The following is a 21,326-nucleotide window of genomic DNA, read 5'->3' as shown; positions in this document are numbered from 1 at the left end:
GGGTGTCAGTGAATGAGCCCCCAGGTGAATGAGTGTCTGTGTCAATTCCTCCCTTTATACAACATCTTACCAAGATTGGCATCCATTCCTGGAGAGAAAAGTTCAACTTCATGGCTGAGAATGCAGGGAGGCATCTGGGAAATGTGGTGGTTGGAGGATCATTGCTACCAAATGATGCAAATCTAGTGTAGTTTGAAAAATTCTACCATATTTATCTAAAGATGGAAACTAAGTCCCACATGGGGATGGCTCATGGTTATCTCTGTTTTGGAATGAGGGAAGGAATTCCTTACATTTCAAGTAAAAGGCTGACTTGGCTAATGAACAATAGAGACAAAGTTTTTCATGTTCCTTTCTATGAGATGACTGCATTTGTATCTTATTTTTTAACCAGGACTACGCACTCAAATTTTACTTCAGAAAAGTTGGGACCCTTGTGCTTTTGTCCAAGTGCACTGCATTTTCTGCTGCTTGGTAGTATGCTAACATTCCCATGAATATCTGTGATTTCCTAACAGATGCATTTAAAATTTCAGCACAGACTGCAGTTTAATTGACTTTGTTCTCTATCCACAGATTCAGTCCTTAAGTTTTACCCTGTGTCATAATCTGTACTGGAAGGCAGCTGACAACTCTGTGAATGGCAATGAATGTGCAGGTGAGTAAGAATGTTTTTTCTACTGATATTACAAGCTCATTGAGAGCAGATATTAAGTTTTAAGTCCAAGTAGGAGGGATTAAGGCACTTATAGTTCAGGAGGGATTTTCTTCACTTTGAGATAATTTTAATGGTTATAAACTTATAATGTCTTATTTACTATATAGTATGCATACAATGTTATAATATAAACATATTTGCCTATGGTTTCAGTATCTTTGTGTATGTGAATCTATACTGTCGCTTTGTACTTATAGAAGAAATGTAAGATATTTTCTCCCTCATTGAGTTCCTTGTTCTTTTTATAGAACTATTGACCTCCTTGCCTGTGCTGCTAACTCTAGTGCTGTTAGAATTTTGCTTTATGCAGGGAACAGCTATCTGTGAGAAGTAGAGCACTGCAGCCCGTGGCAGTGAGGGAGTTAAATATTTCACCAGGTGAATTCACTCAAAAGGGAGGCAAACATTTTGATATCAAGTCTGTAAGCTCTGGAAGAATAATGAAAGATGTTTGGGAAGATTTCCAATTGCCACTCATTTATTTAATTTCACACTTAATAAATTGAATAGTACCTACTTCAATGTGAGAAAGTCTTCAAAGTATAATGTAAAATACTTTATTGTTCTGGACCATATTCATAGTACTTTCATGTCAATAATTCAGAATATTTTATATTTGATGGATGCATGTTATTATTAGATATTATTATTAACTTAATTGGTTGTAATCTTAACTCAAGAGTGTAGTAAGGGAATTAATAGAATGAAAATAGAAAGCTCTGGAAATATTTTGAAGAACTGAATATGTGGTACCTCATCTAAAGTTTGTTGAACATGTGAATATGGTTACAATATTCACAGAGGAGACCTCCAAGAATAATATTTAGAGTTTTCAGAGAAGAGAATCCTCATAGCTCAGGAAAGTTCATCTAGAACAAAGGACAATACCCCAATCAGAAAGATTTCTGATGAGTCCTGCTTGACATTTGTCCTGAGCCTCACTCTGCAAATTTATTTCCATTCCAGTACAGACAGACCACACACACAGATGGTGACAGTCATGCAATTCAGCCCGTGATCAGGGATGGTGGTTAATCCTTTCACTGTCCTTGACCTTCTTATGAATAACAGAAACAACAATTATAATAAATGTCTTTGAGATAGAAAAAACATTCTTTGGATTGTTCCACATTCACATCAGTATAAAATTGGTTAAATAGATGAGGGATGTGAGGTATATGAATGAAAATGAAACAACTATAGTCATTGAAACTAATGGAAACCCAAACAGCGATAACAATAATTCACTTCTTTTATGTAAGAATGTTCCTCAAAATGATCAGGGCAGATATTTTTACATAAAATTTTGAAACTCAATGTTTCAAAACAACCATCATAAAAGTTATAACTACCATTCTATTGAAAAAATTCAAAGGTTTTCAATACCAAGTATGTAAAATTTCTCATAATGTAATTATCCTTCATAACAATGAATTTATGAGTTCAGAGTGTGTTTGTAAAGAGAAGCAATAGTGTTGCCCTAAACAATTCAATTTCTCTGTATCCAGGCTTTCCTCTGCCTCTGGGCTATAATCTGACTTTTCATGGAAAGAACTTTGTCGCTATTCCTCTGTCTAAATTGTAGTGTCTATGGTCTTCTAGAAGTTATTGACCGTGGAAGATGTGACCATAAAATTCACCCCAGAGGAATGGGCCCTACTGGACACACCTCAGAGAAAGCTGTACAGAGATGTGATGGTGGAAAACATTAATCATCTCCTATCCCTTGGTGAGTCCACCATTGTCTCTGTCTATATTCAGTCATGCAAGTTTTCTAGCATTAGTTTTCTAGAATGTGTGATGCATACCCAAATAATTCTCTGTCTGAATTTGTTTATAAAACTTTCACCTTCATGAAAGTTTTCAATCACATTCATTTACAAGATTTTTTTAACAACCTTGATTGTTGACTTCATCAATATTTCATGCCTTTCTTGCAACCAAATCTGCAAAACCCAGAGTAAAACTGTGTATTGAATGAATGTTTTCAAAATTATAAATTCACTAAATAATTGGAAAAGTATTATTTTAAAATCAGCAGGTTGAGTTTTGACCCACACATGAAAAGAAATGTAATGTGAGTATTCTTGAAAAGTTCGTGTTAGATTCTATTTAAATAGTATTCATTTTACAGTGGACATATGTATTTTATTATTTTTGAAATATTGATAATACTGCATTTTAATTAAAAACAAGAATGAATATAAGAATCCTGACAAAGAATCCTCTTTTGTCACACATTCTAGATTTCCATTTAATATTCAAAAATTCACTCAATGATGATTTTTGAATATATTTCCTAGGTCTAACCTCTAGTTCCTTACTTTTTTTGAATTGCATCCCATGTGCTTGATCAAAATATTTTTCTTGCCACAAAAAAAAAAAAAATGTACTTGCTTGCTTTTCCCTGAACAGGATACCAGCTCTGTGAATCAGATCTAAATTTTCTTTCAGTGGACAAAGAAATGCTGTGGATGGTGGAAGGAAGAGTTATTCCTTTACTTCAGCATCCAGGTAAGGACCACTGAGTGGTGCTTTATTGCAAATGGGAGCGTGGTTAGTATGCAAAGTGAAGGCTTTTAAAGTGAGTGATGCTCTGTACAATGTGGGAGAGGACATGGGCGATTTTTTCAAGTTTTCTCAGGATTTCTTTTACATGACCATCTCCAGCAAGTGTATTTATCTTTGCTTTTGCTATGGTTGGATAGAAGATTTATGTATACACTGGAGTTACCAATTCATATAGGGGCTATTGTCCTCAGAGTTTCCATTAAAGATTTTTCTCTCTATAACTGAACAAGGTCTTGTCACCATTTTAATTTTCCATAATTTAATCTTTACAAACTTCTAAAATATCCAGTGCTCTATATTTGTACAACTTCTCATTGAACCTCTCTTAACATATGTATGTGGTTTAAGTGACAGCCTTTGTTATCACTTGTTTCTTTGTACTTGACTTGTGTTACTCTTAGAGTAAGTTATGTTTCATTTAACACAATTTGTAAATGCATATATCATGCATTGGTCCTTCTCATGCCCCTCATTTCCTCCTTAACATTTCCTCTCTCCTTCCCCTCAACCTCCTCTTCTCCAATATTCTCCAAAATCCCTTCCATGGCATCTCCATTGCTGTGGGTGATGAGATGAGTAAGTTTTGCCCAAATTTGCAGTCAAGGTGAGAACCACAGACTCATGCTTCAATGCAGATGGGAGCCTGGCCAGGGCATATGTGAGACGTGGCTTTGGTGAAGGGAATGATGTTTACTAAAATGTGGCCGAGGACCCTGTGAAAAATGTCACAAGTGTTATCATTTAAATTTGTGAAACATCACAAGTCATGTGTTTTTCTATCATTGTGTCAGATTTGGGAGAGAACAATATTTACATATTGAAATTAATTTTGTGTATATCTGTATTTGTCATAGGACTCACTAAAGGTTTTCCCTGTGTACCAGCACAGATTTTTGTTTCCACTTTAATTTGTGTGCTTAATTTTTACCAAATTCTGCAATATCCAATGCCTACCACCTATAACTGGACAAATGCATGCAACCTAAAATTTGACTAATGCCTAGAACATATAATTTGACACTTGCCAATTTTACTTAATTTGAGTGTCAATTTTTTGTGTTTTTTATTGGTTGTATGGTAATTTGAGGGACTAATACATTTCATTTTATAAAACCTGCACATGCACACAACATACTTTGATTCTTTTCTCTTTCCCCTTAGATTTTTGCCTTTTCCTCTCTCCTTCCTCTCATCCTCTACTTCTCTAATGTTTTTCCCTTTACTAACATGCAAATCCAATCTCAGATTTTCTTCCACATTCTCCTTATGAGACAAAACATGATATTTTACCTTACTAATCTGACTCATTTTATGCAACATGACCTCAAGTTTAATCATAGCATATTTTGTTTTTAGTTTGTGTGTCTAAAAAATACTTCATTGTGCATAAACACACTTTCTCTGCCTTCATCCATTTTCCTATGTGCACTTAGGAAGTATTCATAGCTAGGAAGACATGTATTTTGCTGGAATAAAGATATTTAAAAAGTACAAATACTTTAGGAATTCTTTAGGAAATGTATCAACTTTTTAAGAAGTAGGAAAAAAGGATAGGTCAAAATTTACTCAAAAAATTTACTCTTTGAGGAAACTTCACAGTGATTTTAATAATGAATTTAATCATTTACAAGAGAAATTTATCCTGGATTTACCTCAAATCCTCAAGACAATTTATTATTACTTGTATATGATCCTCATTCTAATTGGTGAGATGAAATCTCAAGGTAGTTTAGATTTGTAATGCCCAGATAAGTAATGATGTGGAAATTATTTTCATTTAAGTACTTCTCTTTTCATTTCTTCTTTGGAGTAATGACTAGGTACATCATTTTCTTTTTTATTGATGCATATGTATTTTATTTTAATTTTGCTTATGTATTCATATGTATATAGATATATGATCATACTGTTCTGTACTAAGGATTGATCTCAAAGAGTTTCTTCTGTTGTATAGTTCTTGTCTTCATTTGGCATTGATTTTATTGCAGTGCAATAGCTTTCTGTTTGGTATTACCCTATTTATTGATTATTTCTCCTGTTCATTTTCTAATGGAGTCCTTTTCAGAAAACTTTTACTTTTGCTTGCAGAGTGAAACATTTCGTTCTCCTATCTTCTTGTTCAAATAAATGTGGCAATATACCTGGGTATTTGATATACATTCAGTGGACATTTTTTACATTGTGAAAGTTTGGAATCCACTTCTAATTATCTATTTATCAATGTCCAGTTTTCTGAAAATATTTATCAGGCTAATTTTTATTGAAAACATATGCTTGTCTTCTTTTCAAGAAAATGATGGCTGTTAGTATGTAATTTTCTTTCAGTGTCCTCCAGTCTATTGCTTCTGTCTCTATGCCAATATTGTGTCAATTTTTGTACTTTTATTTTAATACATGGATATTTAATATTGCGCTGATTTTTAGCTTTCCTCAACTTTCTGATGATTGTTTTGCTTAGGCTTGCATCTGGGTGTGTGTGTGCATGTGTGTCTTTTGCTGATGAATTGTAGGATTGGTTTTCTCATCTTTCAAAGAACTGTATTTAATATCATCATTGGAATTCACTGAATATACAGATCTCTTTCATAACAAGATCATGAAAACAGTATCAATTCTGTAACCTCATGAACATGAGAGATGGCATTAGTCACTGTTCCTCTTCCAAAATATTTAAGGCCAATACTTTAGAGAAAGAAGATTTTTGCTGTAATACACAATTTCTGAGGTTGCACTTTATTATTGGCCAACTCCAATGCAGAAAAGCATAAGAGAATGGCCTGAAAAGCTACATGGGTAGTGGAAGGTGGGGTTCAAAAGAGAAAAAGAAGTGAGAAAAGAGGGTCAGGTGGAGACGAGAGCTTTCCCAGTCATGTCCACATGGCCTCCACATTCCAACCAGGTCCTGTTCCCAAACTCCTATTCAGCAAAGAACGTGTCAATGACCTAATCTAATAATGTCTACTTTGATGCTGTTATAACTTCTCTTTTCCATATTCAACTCTCTTTCCATATGTGAATAGTAGGCGACATTTCAGTCTGATATATATTAGAGTTCTTTCTATCTTATAATATCTTTTTCAATCCCTATATCATGTTGCATAATTCTAAATGTAGAAATAACTTAGTATTTGTTTGAAGTTATATTTTGATAGATTTTGGAAAATACTGTGTCAGAGAGGAAATCCCTAGGGTCATAACAGAACCAGATAAAAGTCTTTGAAAGTATTTCAGCAAAGCTTGACTTCTCCAGAGGGGGGAATAGCTAGGATAGACACTGCCAGGCAGCACACCAGGCAGTCACTCCACATGGCTTTATTTCTTGACTCACTGTTGTCATTTTTCATGCTCTATTAGTGGAAACATTGCCTCACACATTAACCTGATTCCATAGTTCTAAGGAGTTGTAGTGCTGAGCAGAACAGATGCTGTGACCCAGAAGAATCTTTGTTACAAAGTTTTACTGCAGGTGGACTAGCATATGGCCATATTATCCCGAGTTATTCTTGTAAGGATTGGGAACATAAGCATGAGTATATTTTACAAAAAGAGAATTTTGGCATAATGAATTCTTATAAATGGAGTTATTCAAAATATCCCCCTTCATAAAAAAGTTTACTTTTTACAAAAAAATTGCCCTTCTTAGTGACACACTGTTATACTTTTCTTCAAACTGAACAATCATTGACTTTTGTCTTCTTGGTCTAAGGTTTATAATACTAGAAGTTTGATTTCGTAGGCAAGTGAGGATGGCTTAGTAAGGATTTTCTCTGTCAGGCTTTGCACACCCCTCTTACCCAGGGAATGATGCAGCATCCCACTAGAGCCACTTCCCCCAACACAGTGATAACAGGACTCAGGATGGAGGTAGTTATTCCCATCCATGATTTAAAGCATTGATCCATTCCATTAAAGAAAGGATCACATATTCCTGGGTTTGCTACTATCTCATTAGCAAGTGTTGTTATACCCTCCAGAGCCTTGATATTAATACCATCTAAACCTGTATTATTTGGAATGAAAGTACAACATTGGCTGCCTGTCACTACACAGGCTCCTCCTTTTTTTCCAAAATCATTTCTAAAGCCAGACTATTTTCCCAGGCCACTTTGCTGCTGGGGCCTAATTGTTCTGCTATTCCTTTAATTGATTCTCTAATACACTTTACAGACCTCAGTTAGTTATAGTATTTCTCATTTGGTCCATTTTGTTGATGGTGGAACAACAAAGGGTACTGAATCCAGTCCTGCTGCTATTTTATTTCTAGCCTGAAATTCTGTGGACACCCCCTTAGGGAATGTTCTGGGGTCAATGTCCATATAAGAATCAGATGATCCCCCTTGTGATATTTTCTCCCTGGTACAGAATAGATTTGGGGGTGGATTAGGGTTTCTATGTGTAAGGAGGAAAGGAGTGGGCAATTGAACCAAAGCACAAGTCCCACTCCAGGTGGCCACTAAGTTCTTGAGTAACAGAGCCATGAATACCACCAGAGCACTGCCTGAGCCACAGCCCATGCTGCCTGATTGCCCAGATCCTCAAAGGACCTAACTTCAGTACATCTCCATGCACTACCCTGAAATTCTCACTGCACCCACCTTATACGTGAGGTGTAATTAATTATCCAAGACTTGAGTCTTATGTTTCCTGTAGGCTTATGTCTATGATCTCTCATCATTTTCAGCAGAAGTGACAAAATCTGTCAGGACTCATTGCCCCTGGACACCCGGTCTTGAAATATGGCTGTCATAGATTCCACCATGACTGAGGTCCCTCCTATGGAAAATCAGACTCCCTGAGCCTCTTGCTGACCTACTCTGCTTGCATAGCAATCCTTTTTATACTTGAGGTTTTGAAGACGATAATTAATCCATTTCAGAGAAACATATGTTTTGTTGAATAAAGTCTAAATTGCCAAAGGTGGTTGAAAGTCTTTAACTTCTACCACTGTGATATTAGCAGGGTCATTGCTAGACCATAGTGCTTCCATTAAGCTAGTCTGGAGGGTGACAGCCATGATGGTGGAAGGAGAGGGCGTGATGGGGTTGATTTTTACCAGCTTGAAAGCAAAGGAACAGAGCAGCTCATATCCTGACCTTTCTGAACCCAATGCATAGGTTCTCATAATTCCAGGTTCTTGATTCATGGTTTGAGTATCATCAGTAACCAGGAGTAGGAGATTACATTACAGGGGCTGGGAGTTACCAGTTTCTCTGTTGTGAGAAACTGAAAGTGTAAATAAGGACTAAATGTATAATAGGTAATGTGAAATAGAAAGAAAATGGGCAAAGGGGAAGGAAGTGGGAGGGGTAGGGGAAAGGATAGTAGGAAATGGTATTAATGTGAGAAAATGTAAAAATAGGAACAAAATCTTTGTAAATAGGGAGGAATGGAGGGGTTGAAGGGAGGGCTGGGCAAGGGTGGAAAATGAGAACCAGGAGAGATTATGTAAAGATTATGTAAAGACTATGCAAATTTCCAATGATGTATGTCACTATATTGTATACCTAAAATGTACCAATTATTAGAATGAATAATCTATAATGCAAAATTGGAGGAAAAGGTCCAAAGTGGTAGGGGTAGTGGGAGGGGCAGGGGAAAGGAAAGAAGGGAAAGGAAAAATGATGAGAAATGGAAAAAATGGAAATAAAGCCTTGTAAATAGGGAAGGGTGGAGGGGGTGCATGGGGGGCTAGGAATGCAGAAAAAATAAGAACCAAGATGCATTATGTAAAGGTACAATTCCCAATGACAAATATAATTGTGCTGTATACGAAAATGTACTAATAAAAGAATTTAACAAAAAAAATTTTAAAAAAGAAAGAGAAATGAAAGCAATAAAGAATTTTTGGTTTAACAAAAAAAAAGCATTTCCTCATATTATCTGTATTTTTAAAGGCTTGTGGTGAATTTGAAGACCATAGGTCATCAGTCCAAACCTCATACTGAGTGGTCCAGGAATTTGGTTTTTGTATCAAAGATGAGTCTGTCAGTACCCTGGCCTAGGAAGGGAGGCCATAGAGCATCTCACAGGGGGACAGACTAATATCAATTCTTGAAGCAGCTCTGATTCTGAAGAATGCAGTGGGAAGCCACTTTTCCAGGGTAGGCTAGTTTCTAGTATTACAGTAGCTAAATAATTTTTTAGGGATTGATTCATCCTGTGTTCTTTTCCAGAGCATGTAGGATGTCATGGTATATACAAATTTCAGAAGATTTTAGGTCCCTATGTGTACTCTAAGGATGTTAACAGTAAAATGGCTCTCATTGCCTGAATCTATATTTTCCACTTGCCGATATAAAGGAATAATGGTGAAGTGAGAAAGGAGATGAGGTGGAACACAGCAGCTTCTGATTGGAGGGCTGACTGTTTTGCAGTCTCATCTGCTAGCATGGTTCCCAGGCTTCCACTGAATTCCCCACCTGGGGTCATGGTACCTGTACTACAGCTATGTCTTCAAGCAACATGAAACTTTCTTAAATCTGCATGGTTAATTCTGTATAGGGGAGGACTAGTTATTTGCTATTAATCAGGCATTTTTCAACTCTGATGTTTCAAAGAATGGAGCACATCAAAAGCATATTTGGAGTCAGTATAAATAGTTGTTGACCCTCACTTTAAGAACTTTATTTCCCGTTTATAACAGAGTACTGTTATGTCTCTTTCTTTTGAGGAACCACATATGAAAAGCTTTATATAGTAGCAAATGAAGTTTCTCTAAAGTTGGTCAAACTTTGTCTGATCATCTCTGAGATCCATACATCATGATCCACAGCACTTTGGGTGTTATCCTTGAAGAATTCAGCAGGCTTCAGGAAGCTATGAGAGGAAAGACTGATATCATCTCTCACCAAATGTGTCTTTATGCTTTAATATTCTGGTAGTCAGTTAGCATTCTTCCCACATTATTGTGAAGAATTGCCTGGACTTGATGTTGTTTTCCAACCATAAAGACCCCATCAAAGTAAGTTTTTTGTTTTCTTAGTCATCATGGTGACTGTGGTAAAGGACTGGATACACTCTGGCCAAACCCAGGTTAATGAGTCCAGTAACTTGGACAAGTAAGCCACTGGTTGCCTTTTACCTTCATGTTCCTGAGTTAGGATGCTGAGGGTCCTTCACTTTTATGACATGACAAATAGAGGGATGAATTTTTTATCAAGGGCAACACCAGGACTGGGTCGTTGATTAGAGGACATTTAGGATTTTCTACCTGTTGGGTTTTCTTTGAATTCTGAAGATGAAGGCCAGGTTCCTACAGTAATAGGGTAAGATTTAATCCTTTGGCTTTTCAGGGCATATGAATTTATCCATAGAGAGAAATTTTCAGATAGTCCCTGAAACTCTATGTTATATTTTAGAGCATGATAGATGCATGCTGATGATCACCTGCATTCACTCAGGACATAGCTTCCAACTCCCCTCATTAATGAAGTGTTCCAGTCATTTAACTTCAGTTTCAAGAATTTGTAATTTAGTTCTAGTTACTGTGACATCCTGCCAAGCTAGGATATTAAGTAGGCTGATAGTGGCATCTGTCACTTCCCCTTTGAGAACCCTGGAAACCAATAAGTCATCCACATATTGAATCAACTTAATCTGGGGAGGGAGAGTGAATTTTTCAAGAAATTGTCCTAAAATTTTTCCAAACAAGGTAGATGTGTCAGTGAATCCCTGTGGGAAGACAGTATACTGATATTTTTATTTCTTCCCCTACAGGGATCCTGAAATTAAAAAGCCAATATGTCTCTACTATCTTCAGCCAAGGGGAAAACCCAAAAGGCATCTTTTACATCTCTAACTCTGATAGGGGTTTCACAGCATAGAATGCCTGTTCTGGATCATCTATTTTACTGTTCTCAAATCTTGTGCTAGTTGATAAGAGCTGTCCAGTGTCTTTGTTGTTCTTATTTGTGCAGTGTTGGAATGTTAAAAGATGACTAACATGATTTCAGGAGCCTGAGTTTTATGGGCCCTTCTCTGATGGGGTTGAGTTGAAGACCCCCTTCTAGGGATATTGGGTAGAATTTTCTCCTGATTGATTCTCTCCTGTTCTTTAACGGAGTTGGAGTCAGGGAATTGTTTCACCACTCGGATTCCCATCTATATTCCAGACTTCAGGAAAATGTTGTATTCAAACTGGGGAATCAAGAGTTTAAGGGAGACTCCCATTTTCTTTTTCATAATGTTTAGGCCTGACTCTAACTTAGACATGAAATCTCTGCCTGGGATATTTGTTCCTGCCTCAGGGACAAAGAAGCATTTTCCATGAGCTGTTCAATTTTAAAATTTGACCTATATTGCTTCAAAAATAGAAGCCATAAATCCTTCTCATTTTATTCCTCATATTTAAGGGCTCTCTGATAACAGTGTAATCTAAGAGGTTGATCATAAAATTGTCTACTAAGAATCTAATAAATCTCCAATTTGGGTTTTACAGCTGGATTTATCAGAGTCTCTTGGTAGGACCCATCAACATGAAAGATCCCCTGACCCCCCTGTTCTTTGTCATCATCATGTGTATCACTTCCCTTCCCTCTTCCATCCTGTGGAGTCTTTAAATATGTCCCCTTTTCCCACCTTTACAAGAGTTGTTCCCCTTTTCCTTTTGATGCCCTTGGCACTGGACCCCTTCAGATGGCCTTGCTTCACTTTTGACCTACTGGATTGGCTGGTTCCTTTTCCATTTATTCTTTGGTAGAAAACACTCTCTTGGCTTTTTTTTTAAATCCCACTATACATATATTTTTGTGCTTCTCTTTTAACTTCACTAGTTATTTATCTTTCCAATCCTGAACATAGTGGAGTTCTTTGAGATATCTGGCCAGATGTGTGTAACAAAGTGGAGCTTTGCCTTGAGTTAGGGGCTCCTCAAGATTTAGTCCGGAATGTTTTCTCCTTTGGTATTTTGCTCTGTTATGAAAGTTAGTTGCTCAATATTTTCTCAGGTGGATGTTAAAAGCTCTAGTTATTGTTCAGGATCAGGGAACTGACTCCCTTATTCCTTTTACAATCCAGATTCTGAGGTTTCTCGTGTGCTCCCATTGGGTCACAATACTATCCCACCATGGTTCCTGATTAGGAAAGTAAACATCTGCAGCTAGAATGTCAGGGCAAGCTAGAGGTTCTTAGTCCCAAAGGCCTTCTCCACTCTCCTGACCATATTCTCTCACAAGGGAATAGAGTTCCTAGTACAGAGAGTATTAATGCAGGTGTACAATTGTGGGTCCAATCACTGGTGTAATTGTTGAGCCACCACTGGAGATCTTCTAGTATGGGTCTTAGTTCCCTTTTAAAGTCCTTACTTTAGAACTGGATACAGCAGCAGTGAGGAGTCTTACCCACACACCAGAGGAACCTCCATGAGGGGTAAAATAACTATGGTTTCTCTTCACCTAGAGAAGTAAAGGGTAAGTTTGAACATCCTTTTCTCCTTGCTCCAGCTCCTCTTTCAGTCCAGGCACAGATGGGTAATGAGACAGGTGGGGGCAGGGGTTGCTGACAGTCAGATTGTGGTGTAGACAATGAGAGCTGAGTGGCTATGTCATCTTAGGGCTCAAACATGAAAGGAGGAGGAAATGAAGCTGCAAACAGTGACTTAGAACTTGGCAGATAGAATGATATGCTACCAGCTGTGTCATCCTTTGGGTGTGAATATGAAGAGGGGCAAGAAAGCAGCTGCTGCTGTGGTTGCCTGCTCCACCTCATTTAGAGGTTACTCTGTCCTGCTTGACTTGCCTGCTCTGGTAGGCTTGGCCCCTGGGTATAAGGCAGAAGTAAGCTGGTGCAGGGGGATCACATTACTTACTCTTTTTCCCCTCCCTTTTCTCAGTTTTTATGGGATGCATGCTCACTGTGCCCCACATCAAACCTCACACATAATCAACCTCTTTTCAGGACACACAAGTTTTATCATTAATGTGATCATTCTGTCAAAAGTTGAGTGACCCAATCTACATTGGACCTTAACATGAGGAGGTTGTGAGCAGCTTCTTGGGTCTATTTGAAACCACAGCTTTTCATTTCTTGTTTATTTGTATTATTCATTCTCTCACTTTCATTCCAATATGGGACCACTTCCCCCAAGGAACTACTTTAAGGAAATTTTCTTTTAGATTCTTTTTCTTTAAAGCTGTTTTAATTTGATTATTATACATACTGCATTTTCTAAGTATAAGATGTTCCCTAGAAGATTAAGGTCCCCAAATCTGGAGATTTTATGCTCTCTATCCCAAACACCTTGTCTGTCTCAAATAATTTTCTTGGGGGAACTGTAGATGGATCAGAGTCCTCCATTAGTTGTGTGTCTGAGACATGTCTTAATCACACACAACCTGCCCTCAGAATGACTCAACCACCAAGAAATAAGTTGTCACTGTTCTTGAATTTTTTACCTTGACCTATGCACAGGGCTGCCTGCTCAGCTGGAGCTGTTTTTTTTCTTTTTCTGAACCCTCCCCTGCATTTCTGAGAACTATCCTACCTTGTGGGTGCTTGCAGAAATTAGGCACTAACCATCTAGGATCTTGGAATCCACTACAACTAGGCAGGGCATATCTCCTTCCAAGGGGAGGGTGCAGGCCATTTCCAAGTGCATTGAGGGCTCTATGCTGGTTGCCAAGTTGTGAGACAAAAATTTTCCAGTATGGCTAATGGACTTCGAAACTATCTCAGTAAGGCTTTACATGTTCAGAAGGGGATGTTGCTAGGCTACACAAAGCCAGCCATGCACCAAGCAGTCAAGTAACCCAACTTTTATTTCTTGATTCACTGTCATCATTGTGCCATGCTCTAAAAGTGGGGACATGATGTCATCTTCTGTCCCAATTGGCAAGTTGTTAAGAAGTCAGTGTTGCTGGGCAGAACAGATCCTGTTACCAAGAAATATGTCTGTTTCAGTGTTTTATTCCAGGTACCCTGAAGGATGCTGAGCCCCCCAATCACCTGACCAAAGGTATAGTGTCAGGATTAAAAAAAGACAAGGCAATATATTAACGCATAAATAGGGGGCCCAGGACAGTCAAAGCTCTTATCTGCCTAAGACACCTTCTCCTTGAACTTGCCACTATTTATTGAACACACAGCTTCTAGAAGGTTTAAGGGGTGGTGCAGGGAACACTGAAGCAGAGAGCACTGACCCGAGGAGGATCCTGGCAACCAGGGAATAAGGTATTCTTGTAGGATCATATCATTGAATAATGGGAATTTTGGTTTTTACCCTGAATAAATTTTGCCCCTGTAGGAGTTTTCTGTATGATTCATACTGCCCTCAGATGCTCTATTGTATTGCCATCCAAGACATCAGTATCCCGTATAATTGAGACCTTTGCCATAAGCAGTGGTGTGGCAAGTTGTTCCTTTCCCACACACCAACTGCTGGCTCTACAGGCAGCCACTGTGGGCTAATAGGCAGACTCACTTTGCATATGGAAAGCCAATATATTAATTTGCATCTTGCTCAAGGTGGACTCTATCACAGGTGGACTGGCCTGTGCCTCCTTTGTCTCAAGTTTCCCTTCTAAGGAATGGGGAAACAAACATGGATATATTTTACTAAAGTAGGATTTCTCAAAAATAGAGATTCATATAAAATGGATGTATGGTCAATATGCCCTTTAACAGAAAAGACTACCTTCCCCCACATTTTGTAAAGAATCATTACCTTGGCCAGGTGTGTTTGTGCCCACCAGTAATCCCAGCATACTGGAGGCTGAGGAGGGCTGATTGGGAGAGTTCAGAGCTAGCTTGGGATGCATAGTGATTTGAATGACAGCCTTAGCTTCATAGTAAGATCATGTCTTTAAAAAAAAAGAATAATTTTCTGAATTATTTTTAGTTAATTTTTGTGATTAGAAAAATTAAGACATTTTTATATTTGGATATGGTTATTCTGTTTTTGTTTTTTTGTTGTTGTTCTGGTACCAGGGATCAAACTCAGCTCCTTGAGCTTGCAAGGAAAGTGGCAGAACCACTGAGATAAATCCCCAGCCCCTGGATCCTGTTGTTTTCATAAATTGGTTTCTCAATCCAAAAGTTTTCTGTTGTTGATTTTAGCATCTTCTAAGGAAAAAATCAAAGCATTTTCACACATTAATAATCTGACATCATTTGATATTGGACATCTTATATTATTCCTATTTCTATTACTTTCAATTTCCTAACAACATTGATAAATATTCCACTAAACTACTGAACAGAAGTTTTGGGGAAAAGCAAATTTGTTGCTACTGATTATAACATAAATGTTTCTTGTTTTCCCATTCAGTTTAATTTTCTGAGTTTACTGAAATTAACTGTTAATAATATAGACATTTGGTCTTCTATATGTAGTTACTACATGTGTTTTGATCATTAAAAGATATTTACTACTGGAAAGGTTTTCTGTGCATCAAATGACATCATTTTGGGATTTTCATGATTGAATCTGTTCATGTGGTGAATTATGAATTTTTATTTGTGGCATTTTGCACCATTCTTGCATACCATGAATGAATGAGTGGCTATGGAATATCTGTTTTCTTGAATTTAGATTCGAAGAAAAATTAAAAATAATTTTACAAGTATGTTTCCAAAACTATTGCCCTATAATTTTTTATTCTTCTGTTGTGATGTCCTCTGTTGTTAGTTTGATACTGGCTCTGGTAAATTAATGAAGAAGCATCCTTCCTTTCCCACTTTGTGCAAATCTTTAGCAACATTGTTGTCCATAATTCCAGTGCAGTCTGCTAAATGTCAGCAGATATTTCATATTATTGGTCTCTCATTGTGGAGAGAGAATTGTCTAATACTTCAAGCTCATTGTTTGTCTTGCATTTGCTTATATTTTCTTTATCAGGTAGATCCAGTTTTTGTAGATCATATGTGTTGAGACTTGTATGAATTTTTATCAAGAATTACAGTTTTGTATGTCTCTTTAAAAAATTTATATCATTGTGATCCTTGGTGTTTCAAGGATTTCATTTCTAACATTTACTTGTTCATCTAAGCTGGAATAAATCAGGCTTGAGAATTCTTTATGTATGTCATTGTTTCACAGTCTAACTTTTCTAAATAAATAATATTAAATGATTATTTTATTGCTATTTGTATCTTTAATAAATTTCAACTCATCAGCTTATTAGGTATTTTCTATTTTTGGTATCTGCCTTTTCTTTGTTTTTGTTATTTCAAGGCATTGGACAGATACAAATGTAGTGTTTGTAGAGATCTCTTGCATGTTTAATCCAGTCAGTTTTATCTATGGATTTCTGTTTACAACCTCCTTCAAGATGTCCGGCATTTTGAAATTATTTTGTTTCAGTTTCCATTTGATTCCAGGAATATTTAAATTTCCTCATTGATAACTTTTATAATCCACTGATCAATCAATACCTTGTATTTCAATCTTCATAAGTTTTTCTAAGATTTTGTATTTGTCTCTTTGGTGAAATCTAATTTTATTACATTGAAATACCTGCCATTTCAAGATCATCAAATACTGAGCCTTGGTCCTTTTCATCACTTCAATTTTCTTAAAATACTATTAATTCTTTGTTATTTTATAAACCACAGAAAGAAAGGGTGCTCAAAAAATACTAGAAAGGATAAGGACTCAGCTCATTGGAAGAAATGACACACCCACCATCAAGTTAATGGTAAGTTTATATACAGTAACATTTATTATCTAAATGAAAGAAGTTTTATTGGAATAAATGAAAAGTTGAGCATAATTGCATCACTGCAGTTTAAATGAGATTAACCCCCTCTGAGATAGAGGCTCTGAGAATTTTGCACTTAGCTAAATTAAGATGTGTTGAGAACCACTTTGTGAACTCAGAATAATGTAAAAATAATGTAGATACACTTGCAAATGTATCCAAGATCCAAAATGAAAGAAAAGTGTCATTGGAATTGATAGTACAAATAAAAACTAATTTACATAACTGATAGAAATGTCATATGCTTGTGTAAGGATAAATAAAAACCCATATCTCTAGATTTCAGTATTTATTTGGGAATTCTCATATGGATAAAATACCATAGAAATATACCTGGGTATATTATGAACAACAAGTGATTTTCTTCCAAAAGATAAGCTTTTGTCAAAAAGTCCTTTCAGGGTCAGGGATTTAGCTCAGTGGGGCCCCGCCTGCCTTGCAAGAGCAAGGTTTTGAGTTTAATCCTTTGTACAAAATAATCCTCTCAATTGGTCTAAAGGAAGACTTTAAACACTGCTTGGACATGACTCCTCACTTCTTAATTCTCACTGCAAATAAACTTGGCATAAACATACTGTAAGAATAACCTCATAGTCAGTACTCATACGTGGACACAGAAAATTTCATCATGGCATATTCATATGAATATCTAAAGAGAAATATATTCAAAGCTGGTCACACCTTAGAAAATGTGGTATGATTCACAGTGGAGAGTAGTGATATTATTTTTATCTAATTGAGAAAGTATTTCCTCCAAGTTCTGGTCTCATGAATCATAAGCTATACACACTAGATAACAAATGTTATTATGAAATTTGTGAGGTAAAAACATTAATCAAATTTTAAAACTTATACTACAGGCATGGAAAAATATTCAGCAAAATACCTGTGAAAACCTTCTGTGTTGTGAAACCTACAACCATGAATCCCTGCATAGAAGAAACAAAATAACTGAATCTGGAATACATTCAAACAAATGTCCTCAAGGTGGTAAAAACTTTACAAGTTATTCTGAGCTTATAGGGCACACAAAAACTAACATGGTAGAGAAGCCACATGAAGGTTGCATGTGGAGAAAAACTTTCAGTCCATCTTCTAAGTTTTATCAGCATGAGAGAATAGAGACACATGAGAAAAAGTATGAATGCCAGCATTGTGGGAAAATTTTTAATCATTCATCTAAACTCAGAAGATATAATCAAACACACACAGGAGAGAAACCATATGAATGCCATCTATGTGAGAAAGCCTTCACTGATTCATCTATCCTTAAACATCATAAGCGAACACACACAGGAGAGGAACCATATAGGTGTTATTTGAGTGGGAAAGCTTTCACAAAATCACCTGCCCTTCTAGAGGATAAAAGAGCACACACAGGAGAAAAATCATATCGATGTGATTTGTGTGGGAAATCTTTCACACAATCAAATCACTTGAGTCAACATAAGAAAACACACACAGGAGAGAAACCATTTGAATGTCATCTGTGTGAGAAAGCCTTCACTCAATCATGCACCCTTAAAAAGCATAAAAGAACACACACAGGAGAGAAACCATATGAATGCCATCTGTGTGGGAAAGCTTTCACTCAATCATGTACCCTTAAACAGCATAAAAGAACACACACAGGAGAGAAACCATTTGAATGTCATCTGTGTGGGAAAGCCTTCACTCGATCATCTTCCGTTGCCCAGCATAAAAGAACACACACAGGAGAGAAACCATATGAATGTCATCTGTGTGGGAAAACCTTCACTAAATCATCTTCCCTTGCCCAGCATAAAAGAACACACACAGGAGAAAAACCATTTGAATGTCGTCTGTGTGGGAAAGCCTTCTCTTATTCATCTACTCTTCTACAGCATAAAAGAACACACACAGGAGAGAAACCATATGAATGTCATCTGTGTGGGAAAGCCTTCACTAAATCATCTTCCCTTGCCCGGCATAAAAGAACCCACACAGGGGAAAAACCATATGAATGCCATATGTGTGGGAAAGCCTTCTCTGATACATCTAACTTTAAACAGCATAAAAGAACACACACAGGAGAGAAACCATATGAATGTCATCTATGTAGGAAATCCTTTTCTGCTTTGTCTAACCTTAAACATCATAAAAGAAGACACACAGGAGAGAAACCATATGAATGTCATCTGTGTGGGAAAGCCTTCACTCGATCATCTTCCGTTGCCCAGCATAAAAGAACACACACAGGAGAAAAACCATTTGAATGTCGTCTGTGTGGGAAAGCCTTTTCTTATTCATCTACTCTTCTACAGCATAAAAGAATACACACAGGAGAGAAACCATATGAATGTCATCTGTGTGGGAAAGCCTTCACTAAATCATCTTCCCTTGCCCGGCATAAAAGTACACACACAGGAGAAAAACCATATGAATGTCATCTGTGTGGGAAAGCCTTCTCTGATACATCTAACTTTAAACAGCATAAAATAACACACACAGGAGAGAACCCATATGCATGTCATCTATGTGTGAAATCCTTCACTCAATCATCTAGCCTGAGGAAAGATGAGAAAACACACTCTAGAGAGAAATCACGAACATTCTCTTTTTTTTTTGGAAAACCTTCAGTAAGTTATGTTACTTAGTCTGCCAGAGAGAACTCACACAAGAGAGAAAACATGTGAGTATCCTATGTGTGAGAAAAACTTCAATCAATGGTATAGACTTTATACTCATTAGAGAACACAGTAGATAAACCAATCATGTCTAATTAGAAAGTGTTCATGTATTCATCTAACCTTAGTAGGCATCAGAGAAATCTCACAGCACACAAATCATACTGAGAATATATGTGTGAGGAACAGTCAACTTCTCATAACAATGATGAGACAGTTCACATACCAAAGGAAATACATAAATGTCATCTGAGTGGAAAAGCCTTAGGCTAGTCTTATACCTGATGGAAAAATCTTACAATGGAGATAAACTCATCATAGACATAAGAATCTCACCTGCATGAAAAATGATTCTACCATCATTCTGAACTTTGTTGTTGTGATACACTGCTCACAAAGTACTACAAAGAATACCTGCAGCACAGACTCCCCTGTTGTGCAAAATATAAATAAAATGAATAATAAATCTACTTCAGTGTTACCTGCAAAATGTGAAAGTGAACACACAACCTCAGTTAATGATATGGAAAATTTTTCAGTGGATGTGCTCCACAATCAACCGAACTAAGGACTTGGGGAAAGTAATTATTTATGTCATGCCATGATGCAACATCTCAGATATTTGTCTGACAAGGCTTCAGATATTTCAGTCTAGAATCTAAAATTTATAGAATACTTCAATCATATATATCAACTTAAGGCCCAGTAGAAAATATGACAGGAAATTTTCTATTTGTAATGAATGCTGCAAAAGTTCCATTCATAATTTCTCTTTAAACAATAGTGGAAAACTTCACTTGCAAGAACTTCTAGATCTCCAGTCATCAATAAGAACCATTATAATAAGTATAATGTTTAGTTTACACTAGAATATGTGTGACTAGATAACAACTTAATAGCTGATAGGTGGTTAAATATTTTTTATGACTATCAAATCATTAACCTGAGGAACTGATTTCTTGCAAAATAATGATCATCTCTTTACTCAAACAGCAGCATGTATGGAAATGTGAGCATGCACACTTGACCAGATGCTCCATGTCATGTATAAAGCAAAGTTCAAAATGAACACTTGCTCACCATCACATGAAGGTTCTCACCAAGAAAAGTTAACCACTTTATAAGCCATTGGAAGAAATATTAGAGAGCTTTCACTTAGAAACTCTAAGAAAATATACATCCACTCTGAAATAAAAAAGAACTACAAGGCAGATTTTCAGAATACTGACACAATTATTATTGAACAATGTTGCATATTAATATAGGGTAGTGTGATTATTTAGAAATATCAAATATGGATGTGTGAGAGAAAGCAACTAATTTTCCAAAACACAAATTCAATACAACTTATGTACAGAATAAAAAACTGTGATTTCAATTATTTAACTAATAAAACATTAGGAAGAAATCTGAGAGTTCTTTTGTAATATTTAATGCAGGTTCGAATGAATGGATTTAGGCCCCAAAACCTTGTCATGGCCAGAGATATTGAGGGTCACTTACTAGTAATAATTTTTAGAGAATTTCTTCCACCCAGGTGCCTTCACTACTCCATGGCTTCCTACCAATTTCAGCAGGTCACATACATGGCATGGGATGATATGACAGAGAGCTTGACTTTCCTCTCCATTTTCCTCAGGTTACCAAGGCACAAGGCCCAGGGGCAATTAGTGAAACAACTGATTGGAGCATTTT

At 36.7% G+C, this 21,326-nt stretch overlaps 1 protein-coding gene across 1 annotated transcript; it reads left to right on the top strand.

The window, feature by feature from the left end:
• Nucleotides 1-582: 582 nt before the first annotated feature.
• LOC101714386 (uncharacterized) lies at nucleotides 583-19,446 on the top strand. Its single transcript, XM_021261367.2, is given in 6 exon segments — nucleotides 583-658; nucleotides 2,321-2,447; nucleotides 3,134-3,232; nucleotides 16,838-16,920; nucleotides 17,844-19,373; nucleotides 19,375-19,446. Coding segments are annotated over 6 exon segments (1,929 nt in total). The 5' UTR covers nucleotides 583-640.
• The last annotated feature ends 1,880 nt before the right edge of the window (nucleotides 19,447-21,326 follow it).

The sequence above is a fragment of the Heterocephalus glaber genome, unplaced genomic scaffold (genome assembly GCF_053883595.1).
Source record: "Heterocephalus glaber isolate CG9 unplaced genomic scaffold, H.glaber_assembly_v1.0 deba00001460, whole genome shotgun sequence".
Lineage (NCBI taxonomy): Eukaryota > Metazoa > Chordata > Mammalia > Rodentia > Bathyergidae > Heterocephalus > Heterocephalus glaber.
Note: the sequence above shows the minus strand (reverse complement) of the source record. Positions and strands in the feature narration are given on the sequence as shown.